At 46.7% G+C, this 12845-nt stretch overlaps 1 protein-coding gene across 1 annotated transcript in view; it reads right to left on the reverse strand.

Annotated features, from left to right (window-relative positions):
- Positions 1-12845, reverse strand: part of col18a1a (collagen type XVIII alpha 1 chain a) — a 165262-nt gene that overhangs the window by 20580 nt on the left and 131837 nt on the right. Inside the window, exons 15-30 of the mRNA XM_072445332.1 lie at positions 7972-8025; positions 7768-7890; positions 7152-7214; positions 7016-7060; positions 4561-4695; positions 4358-4422; positions 4251-4275; positions 4071-4169; positions 1572-1607; positions 1416-1505; positions 1190-1222; positions 1021-1056; positions 826-885; positions 672-749; positions 547-582; positions 419-472 (exon numbers count right to left, since the gene is read on the reverse strand). Coding sequence (XP_072301433.1) covers positions 419-472; positions 547-582; positions 672-749; positions 826-885; positions 1021-1056; positions 1190-1222; positions 1416-1505; positions 1572-1607; positions 4071-4169; positions 4251-4275; positions 4358-4422; positions 4561-4695; positions 7016-7060; positions 7152-7214; positions 7768-7890; positions 7972-8025 — 1032 coding nt within the window. The remainder of the gene's footprint in view (positions 1-418; positions 473-546; positions 583-671; positions 750-825; positions 886-1020; positions 1057-1189; positions 1223-1415; positions 1506-1571; positions 1608-4070; positions 4170-4250; positions 4276-4357; positions 4423-4560; positions 4696-7015; positions 7061-7151; positions 7215-7767; positions 7891-7971; positions 8026-12845) is intronic.

Here is a 12845-nt window from a genome sequence, read left to right on the forward strand (position 1 = left end):
ATACGTTTTGAAGTGTTTTTAGGGTCAATGCAAGAGTGTTGAGTCCAGAGGGACGGGCGGCTGTGATTGGTCAGTCAAAACGTAGAAACAGGGTTATATTTGAAGTCAGTAAATGATCGAGGTTATGGTCGGACTTTTGGTAAAGGTTAAGGTTTAGGAGACTTTAGACGTCTCAATTGTCACCTACAAGTCTCATCTCCTCTTAAAACCGTAACGTAAAACAGTAGAAATCTGACATCTGCAGCAGAAGAACACGTGTGACTTCCATTATTATGGTTTGAAATTTTAGTCACACTCGGAAAAATCATGAAAACCTGTCGCTTTCACTTGAAAACAACTCACAATAACATCATTACTACTATTATTACTACTATTACTATATAATTATTACTATTATGAGCTACGTTCAAAGACTCACGGGTCGCCCAGGCATCCCGATCTCGCCCTTCATCCCGTGAGGACCCTGTGGACCCTGAAACCATCACAAAGTGTAAGTGACAGATCTGTCCACGGAGAAGAAGACAAGAGTCAAGCAGGTTCACTCACGGCAGGTCCAATGGGGCCCACGGCTCCTCTGTTGCCCTGGAACCCACAAAGAAGGAAAGTATGAACGCGCAATAGTTCAACGTTTGTTTTTTGTGCTGGGTTCTTGGCGCTCTCCTCTGACTGACCTTCTGACCGCTGAGTCCGTCCAGTCGGAGCAGACTTCCGTCCGGACCGACCACCAGCCCGGGCTCGCCCTTCTCCCCCTGAACCGCGACACAAACGTGAGAACATTCACACCAACGCCAACCCAGCGAGAAAACACCCCAGACCAGACGTTACCTTCAGACCGTAGCCAGGAATACCAGGCTCTCCATGCTCTCCTTTAGGTCCAGTTGGGCCCTACACACAGAAGAAACACATTTGTACTGAAGATGTAACGATGACCAAAAGAGTGTGATATCGTGTCGTGGTTCTAGAACGTCCTGGAGGATTGTGAGGACGTCAGTGTGAGGGACGGTCAGTGGAAACACTCACGGGGAATCCAGCCTGACCGGGCAAACCTGGTCCTCCCTGTCAAAGAGACACATACTTATTCTTTATTTCAGCAGGAAAGTCCCACTGAAGCTAAAAAGAGTTTGTTGAGACTTTCGTGTGTGAAACTCTGGACCTTTTTATTTCATTTGTTTGAAAAGGTCGGACTCACCTGAGGTCCAACGCTGCTCGGGTCTGAATCAAACTGTGGAGGACAGAACGACCATCAGAGTCAACGAACAGAGACGTGCCGTTTTATTCACTACGACTGATTCTGAATTTAGTAGAAAGGTCTAAATAATATGTCCGAGTGGATTTATTGTGAGCAGATTAATCAGAGTTATGGATTCACTGAATGGTCGTCTCTGGCGTGACGGACCGGCCTGCTCTGCACTCACGCTGCCTGGGCTCCTGTAGATGATCTGGCCTGGAGGTCCAGGAGCTCCTGGAGGTCCTGGTTGTCCAGTTCCATCTCGACCTGCTTCACCCTGAGACACAACACTGAGTTAGTCTTGGTGAGGAAGGACGGATTATACTCCAGAAGCAGGACTTACTCTGTCTCCTCGGTCTCCTCTGTCGCCTTTAGGACCCTAAAGTAAGAACACAAATGTCATTATATTTCAGGGAGTTCAGATGGACAGTTGGAAGTGCAGACAGTTCTGTCTGCACTTGTATCCTTAATAAATATGACGTGAAATGAATTAAATAATATATTCAATAGCCTATATTTGACAGAAAAGTGATATTTTATTTGAAATTTCACTTTTGGGATTTTTTTTCCCACACCAATAATCGCAGGCTGACCCTCCCCTACAGGCCTGGATTTGAACATGGCCCTCGGAGGAAAATAATTGTCCACCCCTGGTCTACGCTCTACTCCAAGGTCCAAACCAAGGTCATTGTGCTGGTCCTAAACATGTACGAGACGCTCTGTCTGAGTAGAGTCTCACTGAAGTTCTACTGTAAGAAACCTCAGAGTCTGATTGGACCAGGAGCTCTCATTTAAAGCTCAGATAAATCAAGTCTGTAAAACAGACTCTTTCATCTGTGTAATAAAGATCAAATCTGAAGAATCCGGCCTAAAAGTGAAGCTGAAACGTCTCCTGCATTTGTAACGTCTAGATTCTCCTGTAACTCCTGCTCGCAGCAGGTCCTAAAAGCTCCATAAAAAGCTTTAACTGGTTCAAAATGCAGCAGCAAGATTACTAACAGGAACTAAAAGAAGAGAGCACATTAAGCCGGTGTTGGAGTCTCTTCACTGGCTCCTGTCCAGTTTAGAATCACATTTAAACTCCTCCTCCTGACTTACAAAGCCATAAATGTCATGGCCCCTCCCACTTCAAAGATGCTCTAGAACCATCTCATCCAAACAGAGCTCTTCACTCTCAAAATGATGGCCTTCTGGTGGTCCCAAGAGTCTCTAAAAGCACAGTAGGAGGTAGAGCCTTGTGGTGTTCCCAAGAGTCTCTAAAAGCACAGTAGGAGGTAGAGCCGTCTGGTGGTCCCAAGAGTCTCTAAAAGCACAGAAGGAGGTAGAGCCTTCTGGTGGTCCCAAGAGTCTCTAAAAGCACAGTAGGAGGTAGAGCTTTCTGGTGGTCCCAAGAGTCTCTAAAAGCACTGTAGGAGGTAGAGCCTTCTGGTGGTCCCAAGAGTCTCTAAAAGCACAGTAGGAGGCAGAGCCTTCTGGTGGTCCCAAGAGTCTCTAAAAGCATAGTAGGAGGTAGAGCCGTCTGGTGGTCCCAAGAGTCTCTAAAAGCACAGTAGGAGGTAGAGTCTTCTGGTGGTGCCAAGAGTCTCTAAAAGCATAGTAGGAGGTAGAGCCTTCTGGTGGTCCCAAGAGTCTCTAAAAGCACAGTAGGAGGTAGAGCCTTCTGTTGGTCCCAAGAGTCTCTAAAAGCACAGTAGGATGTGGCGCCTTCTAGTGGTCTCGAGAGTCTCTAAAAGCACAGTAGGAGGTAGAGCCTTCTGGTGGTCCCAAGAGTCTCTAAAAGCACAGTAGGAGGTAGAGCCTTCTGGTGGTCCCAAGAGTCTCTAAAAGCACAGTAGGAGGCAGAGCCTTCTGGTGGTCCCAAGAGTCTCTAAAAGCACAGTAGGAGGCAGAGCCATCTGGTGGTGCCAAGAGTCTCTAAAAGCATAGTAGGAGGTAGAGCCTTCTGGTGGTCCCAAGAGTCTCTAAAAGCACAGTAGGAGGTAGAGCTTTCTGGTGGTCCCAAGAGTCTCTAAAAGCACTGTAGGAGGTAGAGCCTTCTGGTGGTCCCAAGAGTCTCTAAAAGCACAGTAGGAGGCAGAGCCTTCTGGTGGTCCCAAGAGTCTCTAAAAGCATAGTAGGAGGTAGAGCCGTCTGGTGGTCCCAAGAGTCTCTAAAAGCACAGTAGGAGGTAGAGTCTTCTGGTGGTGCCAAGAGTCTCTAAAAGCATAGTAGGAGGTAGAGCCTTCTGGTGGTCCCAAGAGTCTCTAAAAGCACAGTAGGAGGTAGAGCTTTCTGGTGGTCCCAAGAGTCTCTAAAAGCACAGTAGGAGGTAGAGCCTTCTGGTGGTCCCAAGAGTCTCTAAAAGCACAGTAGGATGTGGCGCCTTCTAGTGGTCCCAAGAGTCTCTAAAAGCACAGTAGGATGTGGCGCCTTCTAGTGGTCTCGAGAGTCTCTAAAAGCACAGTAGGAGGTAGAGCCTTCTGGTGGTCCCGAGAGTCTCTAAAAGCACAGTAGGAGGTAGAGCTCCTGTCCGTGTTAAAGAGGCGACAGAGTCTCTTCATTTAAGTCCAGGATTAAAACGTTCCTCTTTGAAATGACTTATGTTCAGGCCAGTGAGGAACAGAAATATAAAGCTACAGTTTGAACTAAGTATGAGCTCTATCCTCTGATAAACACTTATTCTATCAAACTATATTTCATATTTAATTTCACTTTAATTTCTTTTCCCACTCCCGGGGACTTTTGGTCATGAGCTTTAATGACCCAAAGGATCGAGGATACAAGCGGGGTGAGTTCCCTCCTACGTTCCTACTTCTATTTGCTACTCTCTCTGCCGTGATCCTGTTGGTCCTCCACAGCTCACCTGAGGTCCACGGAATCCATCAAGACCGGGCTGTCCATCTCTGCCCTGAGTGCCCTCTGACCCCTTCTGTCCAGGGAAGCCGGGCAGCCCTGGTTTACCCTGAACCATCAGAGAACAGCACAATCAAACATCTCTCCTTCATCTGCTCCATTAATAGTTCAAATGTAAACAGTGACTCACAGGAAGTCCAGGGAATCCAGGAGGCCCCTAAAGCACACATGAACACAAGAGGATAAAAGTGAATACAACGTCAGACAAACTGTTTAAAGCTGATACTGACCTGTGGTCCCTGTGGTCCCTCTGGTCCTCTGAGTCCAGGAAGTCCAAATCCTCCAGAGCCTTCCATATCATCCTAATACAAGAGCAAAGGTCAGGGTCAAAGTCCTGGTTTAGTCCTGGTTTAGACCTGGTTTAGTCCTGGTTTAGACCTGGTTTAAATCTGGTTTAGAACTGGTTTTCTCAGATTGTTTCTTTCAGGCTGAAGACTTACAAATCCGGTCCTGGACCTGCCTGGCCCTGGGGGTCCGGGGGGCCCGGCGGGTCCCACTGGGCCCATGGGTCCTGGGAGTCCAGCCAGACCCGTCTCTCCAGGAGTCCCAGGCACACCTGGCTCTCCTTGGTCTCCCTGAAGAAGAAGAAGAAGAAGAAGAAGAAGAAGAAGAAGAAGAAGAAGAAGAAGAAGAAGAAGAAGAAGAAGAAGAAGAAGAAGAAGAAGAAGAAGAAGAAGAAGAAGAAGAAGAAGAAGAAGAAGAAGAAGAAGAAGAAGAAGAAGAAGAAGAAGAAGAAGAAGAAGAAGAAGAAGAAGAAGAAGAAGAAGAAGAAGAAGAAGAAGAAGAAGAAGAAGAAGAAGAAGAAGAAGAAGAAGAAGAAGAAGAAGAAGAAGAAGAAGAAGAAGAAGAAGAAGAGTCAAGCAGAGTTTCCATTTCATGAATGAAGCTCGTTCCATTCAGAAGCTTTACAAGATCAAACGTGTTACAATTATAAACCCAAGAACAACAAGGAAATACTTCATTCACTTTTATTCATTTTCTAGAGTCCGAATCGTCCAGGTCTGTGGAAAGGTCTGTGGAAATGTGGAAATGTCTGTGGCTCTGAAGCTCGCACAGATTCAAAATGTCTCGACACATTTGACTTCCAGATTTGAATAGACTCATATCCGAAGAAGTTCTGGAAAGTAGTTTCATCTCAACCATCAACAAACCAAACGTCTGAAAGAAGAAGCAGCAGAGATGAAGCTCAATACTTTTAAAAGTGATATTATTCCTACATCGATGAAGCTGCGTTTGTGCTGCAGCGATCCACGTGAATTCATCAAAGACACGATTAAACTTTGTGTCACAGCTAAAACTCTTGAAAAACTGGTCAGTTGAAAGACTTTTTAGACACTAATGATATTTTATGGTTCAGTCAAAAGCTCTGGATCTGAATCATCACCTGCACTTTAACTAACTCAGAGTTAGATTAAAATCACCATGACAACTCTGACCAGGTCTTAAACTGCTTTGCCAAATCTCAGTCACATCAATCAACGTGTCAAAATGGCTTCTTCTTCTTCTTGAATGTGTCCAAAGGAGGACCTCAGGGCTCCGTCTTAGGCCCCATGTTATTCTCTATGAACAGTCTTTGTTTTGATCCCTCAGGTTCAGTGATAATTTTCATGCAGATGGAACTTTAATGTTGCTCTAATTATATAAATACCTTGGTTTCATTTGAGACCAAGAGCTGTTTATTAAAGATCATCTACAGAAATGTAAAGCTTGAACTGTTTTATCATAATAAAACCTCTTTTAACATGGAGACTCAAAAAAGCCTCTTTATGGTGATGCATAAATGTCTTTATATCACTGCGCTGAGGGTTGTGGCCGGGCGGGGTGTGGTCGGGCAGGGTGTGGCCTGGCGGGGTGTGGCCTGGCGGGGTGTGGCCGGACTGGGTGTGGCTGGGCGGGGTGTGGCGGGGAGAGGGTGTGGCCGGGCGGAGTGTGGCCGGGTGGGGTGTGGCCAGGCGGGCTGTGGTTGGGCGGGGTGTGGCCTGGCGGGGTGTGGCCGGACGGGGTGTGGCCGGGAGAGGGTGTGGCCGGGCGGAGTGTGGCCGGGCGGGGTGTGGCCGGGAGGGGTGTGGCCGGGCGGGGTGTGTCCGGGCCGGTTGTGGCCGGGCGGGTTGTGGCCGGGCCGGGTGTGGCTGGGCTGGCAGTGGTCAAGCGGGGTGTGTCCGGGCGGGGTGTGGCGGGGTGTGGGCGGGCTGGGTGTGGCCGGGCAGGGTGTGGGCGGGCTGGGTGTGGCCGGGCCGGGTGTGGCTGGGCTGGCTGTGGTCAAGCGGGGTGTGGCCGGGCAGGGTGTGGCCAGGCGGGCTGTGGCCGGGCTGGCTGTGGTCAAGCGGGGTGTGGCCGGGCAGGGTGTGGCCAGGCGGGCTGTGGCCGGGCTGGCTGTGGTCAAGCGGGGTGTGGCCGGGCAGGGTGTTCTTCTTTGGTGCAGGAGGTTCACACGTTGGATGTTCTTAAGTGTGTAAAGTATGACGTCATTGTGCCCCTCCTACTTGTGTGCCTTGGTGCGGAGGGGAGGGTCATTATGCCCCGCCCATGTCATGTGCACATCCTGTGAGGACTGACTGTGTTAAGCTGCTCCTGCAGTTTGGAACGCCAGACTGGAGTTTGGGAGAACTGGCCGAGCGATTTAAAAAAACAAAGAAAAGGAAAACTTTAAAAACTATCCGTGCTTTTAAAAGTCACATTTGTTCTGAAATATCTCTTAATTGTGTAATTGTTTTGACGACATGCGTCTGTCGGGTCTTTCCTTCGCCCGGGACATGTGCAGGACGTCACGTCGCTATGGGTTTATTACCTGACTACATAAAGTTCAAACATAAATAAAGTTATTTTGTAATGGACAAAACTCTACGGGACAAACTCTAGAGGAGAAAACTACGGGACAAATCGGGATGAACTCACCTTTGCTCCTCCGGCTCCAGGACGTCCCGAGTCTCCAGAGTCTCCCTGAAACAGCAGAAGTTTGTGCTTCAAACTAAGACACATATTTCTTTGCTCAGGATCGGACTGGTTTGTTGAAATAATCAGTGCTTGTTACCCGTTCTCCTTTAGGTCCTGGGCGTCCCACGAGCCCTTCTGTCCCAGGCAGACCGGGCCGACCCTGGACACAGGTCAACGTTCAAATCATCTGAAGTGAACATTCAAACATTGTACCACAGTTCTAAATGTAGCGTATTTCAGCCAAAGAATGCATAATAGAGAAGATAAAAACATATATAAGTCGCACTGGAGGATGAAATGCGGCTGCAAGTGTGAAAATAATAAATAATATCATATATAAGTCGCTCCGGAGTATAAGTATATAAGTATAAGTATAAGTATAAGTCGCACCTCGGCCAAAACTGTGAAAAAAGGTTTGACTTATAGTCCAGAAAATATGGTAATCCATTTTCCCGACCTACGACCCAGGATCAGCACTCTACCTTCACAGAACCCAGTGTCGCGAGCCGCCGGGCCGCGAGCCGCCGGGCCTCGAGCCGCCGGGCTGCGAGCCGCCGGGCTGCGAGCCGCCGGGCCTCGAGCCACCGGGCCTCGAGCCGCCGGGCTGCGGGCCGCCTGGGCCGCTGGGAAAGCTGAGGCCCAGTTCAGTTTGAGGACAGTTTGACCTCATTTACTCTGATCTGAAAGTCTCGGGTGTAACGGTCAGTACTCACTGGCTGACCGGGGGCTCCGTCTTTCCCCGGGGGTCCAAACGCGCCGGAGCTCAGAGCCGTGCCGGAGGAGAGGGGGCCGGGGGGCCCAGGGGGTCCAGGGAGGCCCGGCACTCCGGGGGGCCCCTAAAGACATGATGCAGATGTCAAATAACTCAGAGTGACAGAGATATAAGTTAGATTCATGTTATGATTTAAGTGATTTACTCTGAACGTCTCAAGATCAGGAAATCCAGATCCGTCCTCCATGTCCACGAAGGTCTGGAAGAGACGAGCAGGCAGAAAATACATGAAGTACACAAGTACACAAGTATACAGTACAGTACACACTCCATACTTGCATTATTTTTTCCCACGTTCCCATGTTACACGCTAACACCTCATCAAAGGTCAGAGTGTCATTGTTCCTCACACAGATCTTCAGCGTGTCATTGTTCCTCACACAGATCTTCAGAGTGTCATTGTTCCTCACACAGATCTTCAGAGTGTCATTGTTCCTAACACAGATCTTCAGTGTGTCATTGTTCCTCACACAGATCTTCAGAGTGTCATTGTTCCTCACACAGATCTTCAGCGTGTCATTGTTCCTCACACAGATCTTCAGTGTGTCATTGTTCCTCACACAGATCTTCAGCGTGTCATTGTTCCTCACACAGATTGTCAGCGTGTCGTTGTTCCTCACACAGATCTTCAGAGTGTCATTGTTCCTCACACAGATCTTCAGACAGTGTGTCATTGTTCCTCACACAGATCTTCAGTGTGTCATTGTTCCTCACACAGATCTTCAGCGTGTCATTGTTCCTCACACAGATCTTCAGAGTGTCATTGTTCCTCACACAGATCTTCAGTGTGTCATTGTTCCTCACACAGATCTTCAGTGTGTCATTGTTCCTCACACAGATCTTCAGTGTGTCATTGTTCCTCACACAGATCTTCAGTGTGTCATTGTTCCTCACACAGATCTTCAGTGTGTCATTGTTCCTCACACAGATCTTCAGCGTGTCATTGTTCCTCACACAGATCTTCAGCGTGTCATTGTTCATTACACAGATCTTCAGCGTGTCATTGTTCCTCACACAGATCTTCAGAGTGTCATTGTTCCTCACACAGATCTTGAGTTTGTCATTGTTCCTCACACAGATCTTCAGCGTGTCATTGTTCCTCACACAGATCTTCAGTGTGTCATTGTTCCTCACACAGATCTTCAGTGGGTCATTGTTCCACACATATCTTCAGTGTGTCATTGTTCCTCACACAGATCTTCAGAGTGTCATTATTCCTCACAAAGATCTTCAGTGTGTCATTGTTCCTCACACAGATCTTCAGTGTGTCATTGTTCCTCACATAGATCTTCAGTGTGTCATTGTTCCTCACATAGATCTTCAGTGTGTCATTGTTCCTCACATAGATCTTCAGTGTGTCATTGTTCCTCACATAGATCTTCAGTGTGTCATTGTTCCTCACATAGATCTTCAGTGTGTCATTGTTCCTCACAAAGATCTTCAGTGTGTCATTGTTCCTCACACAGATCTTCAGAGTGTCATTGTTCCTCACACAGACCTTCAGTGTGTCATTGTTCCTCACACAGATCTTCAGAGTGTCATTGTTCCTCACACAGATCTTCAGAGTGTCATTGTTCCTCACACAGATCTTCAGTGTGTCATTGTTCCTCACACAGATCTTCAGAGTGTCATTGTTCCTCACACAGATCTTCAGCGTGTCATTGTTCATCACACAGATCTTCAGTGTGTCATTGTTCCTCACACAGATCTTCAGAGTGTCATTGTTCCTCACACAGATCTTCAGTGTGTCATTGTTCCTCACACAGATCTTCAGAGTGTCATTGTTCCTCACACAGATCTTCAGTGTGTCATTGTTCCTCACACAGATCTTCAGTGTTTCATTGTTCCTCACACAGATCTTCAGTGGGTCATTTTTCCACACAGATCTTCAGAGTGTCATTGTTCCTCACATAGATCTTCAGTGTGTCATTGTTCCTCACACAGACCTTCAGAGTGTCATTGTTCCTCACACAGATCTTCAGTGTGTCATTTTTCCTCACACAGATCTTCAGTGTGTCATTGTTCCTCACACAGATCTTCAGCGTGTCATTGTTCCTCACACAGATCTTCAGCGTGTCATTGTTCCTCACACAGATCTTCAGCGTGTCATTGTTCCTCACACAGATTTTCAGCGTGTCGTTGTTCCTCACACAGATCTTCAGAGTGTCATTGTTCCTCACACAGATCTTCAGTGTGTCATTGTTCCTCACACAGATCTTCAGTGGGTCATTGTTCCACACAGATCTTCAGAGTGTCATTGTTCCTCACACAGATCTTCAGTGTGTCATTGTTCATCACACAGATCTTCAGTGTGTCATTGTTCCTCACACAGATCTTCAGTGTGTCATTGTTCCTCACACAGATCTTCAGTGGGTCATTGTTCCACACAGATCTTCAGAGTGTCATTGTTCCTCACACAGATCTTCAGTGTGTCATTGTTCCTCAAACAGATCTTCAGAGTGTCATTATTCCTCACAAAGATCTTCAGTGTGTCATTGTTCCTCACACAGATCTTTAGGGTGTCATTATTCCTCACACATATCTTCAGTGTGTCATTGTTCCTCACATAGATCTTCAGTGTGTCATTGTTCCTCACATAGATCTTCAGTGTGTCATTGTTCCTCACATAGATCTTCAGTGTGTCATTGTTCCTCACAAAGATCTTCAGTGTGTCATTATTTCTCACACAGATCTTCAGAGTGTCATTGTTCCTCACACAGATCTTCAGTGTCATTGTTCCTCACACAGACCTTCAGTGTGTCATTGTTCCTCACACAGATCTTCAGAGTGTCATTGTTCCTCACACAGATCTTCAGTGTGTCATTGTTCCTCACACAGATCTTCAGCGTGTCATTGTTCCTCACATAGATCTTCAGTGTGTCATTGTTCCTCACACAGATCTTCAGAGTGTCATTGTTCCTCACACAGATCTTCAGAGTGTCATTGTTCCTCATACAGATCTTCAGTGTGTCATTGTTCCTCACACAGATCTTCAGTGTGTCATTGTTCCTCACACAGATCTTCAGCGTGTCGTTGTTCCTCACACAGATCTTCAGAGTGTCATTGTTCCTCAAACAGATCTTCAGTGTGTCATTGTTCCTCACACAGATCTTCAGTGGGTCATTGTTCCACACAGATCTTCAGAGTGTCATTGTTCCTCACACAGATCTTCAGCGTGTCATTGTTCATCACACAGATCTTCAGTGTGTCATTATTCCTCACACAGATCTTCAGAGTGTCATTGTTCCTGACACAGATCTTCAGCGTGTCATTGTTCCTCACACAGATCTTCAGCGTGTCGTTGTTCCTCACACAGATCTTCAGAGTGTCATTGTTCCTCACACAGATCTTCAGTGTGTCATTGTTCCTCACACAGATCTTCAGTGGGTCATTGTTCCACACAGATCTTCAGAGTGTCATTGTTCCTCACACAGATCTTCAGTGTGTCATTGTTCATTACACAGATCTTCAGTGTGTCATTGTTCCTCACACAGATCTTCAGAGTGTCATTGTTCCTCACACAGATCTTCAGTGTGTCATTGTTCCTCACACAGATCTTCAGTGGGTCATTGTTCCTCACACATATCTTCAGTGGGTCATTGTTCCACACAGATCTTCAGAGTGTCATTGTTCCTCACACAGATCTTCAGCGTGTCATTGTTCCTCACACAGATCTTCAGCGTGTCATTGTTCCTCACACAGATCTTCAGAGTGTCATTGTTCCTCACACAGATCTTCAGTGTGTCATTGTTCCTCACACAGATCTTCAGTGGGTCATTGTTCCACACAGATCTTCAGAGTGTCATTGTTCCTCACACAGATCTTCAGCGTGTCATTGTTCATCACACAGATCTTCAGTGTGTCATTGTTCCTCACACAGATCTTCAGAGTGTCATTGTTCCTCACACAGATCTTCAGTGTGTCATTGTTCCTCACACAGATCTTCAATGTGTCATTGTTCCTCACACAGATCTTCAGTGGGTCATTGTTCATCACACAGATCTTCAGTGTGTCATTGTTCCTCACACAGATCTTCAGAGTGTAGTTGTTCCTCACACAGATCTTCAGTGTGTCATTGTTCCTCACACAGATCTTCAGAGTGTCATTGTTCCTCACACAGATCTTCAGTGTGTCATTGTTCCTCACACAGATCTTCAGTGGGTCATTGTTCCACACAGATCTTCAGAGTGTCATTGTTCCTCACATAGATCTTCAGTGTGTCATTGTTCCTCACACAGACCTTCAGAGTGTCATTGTTCCTCACACAGATCTTCAGTTTGTCATTGTTCCTCACACAGATCTTCAGAGTGTCATTGTTCCACACACACAGATCTTCAGTGTGTCATTGTTCCACACAGATCTTCAGAGTGTCATTGTTCCTCCCATAGATCTTCAGTGTGTCATTGTTCCTCACACAGACCTTCAGAGTGTCATTGTTCCTCACACAGATCTTCAGTGTGTCATTTTTCCTCACACAGATCTTCAGTGTGTCATTGTTCCTCACACAGATCTTCAGCGTGTCATTGTTCCTCACACAGATCTTCAGTGTGTCATTGTTCCTCACACAGATCTTCAGCGTGTCATTGTTCCTCACACAGATTTTCAGCGTGTCGTTGTTCCTCACACAGATCTTCAGAGTGTCATTGTTCCTCACACAGATCTTCAGTGTGTCATTGTTCCTCACACAGATCTTCAGTGGGTCATTGTTCCACACAGATCTTCAGAGTGTCATTGTTCCTCACACAGATCTTCGGTGTGTCATTGTTCATCACACAGATCTTCAGTGTGTCATTGTTCCTCACACAGATCTTCAGTGTGTCATTGTTCCTCACACAGATCTTCAGTGTGTCATTGTTCCTCACACAGATCTTCAGTGGGTCATTGTTCCACACAGATCTTCAGAGTGTCATTGTTCCTCACACAGATCTTCAGTGTGTCATTGTTCCTCACACAGATCTTCAGAGTGTCATTATTCCTCACAAAGATCTTCAGTGTGTCATTGTTCCTCACACAGATCTT

Source organism: Eucyclogobius newberryi, unplaced genomic scaffold (assembly GCF_026437365.1).
Source record: "Eucyclogobius newberryi isolate DKJ021-1_F unplaced genomic scaffold, fEucNew1.0.hap1 SCAF_14, whole genome shotgun sequence".
NCBI lineage: Eukaryota > Metazoa > Chordata > Actinopteri > Gobiiformes > Gobiidae > Eucyclogobius > Eucyclogobius newberryi.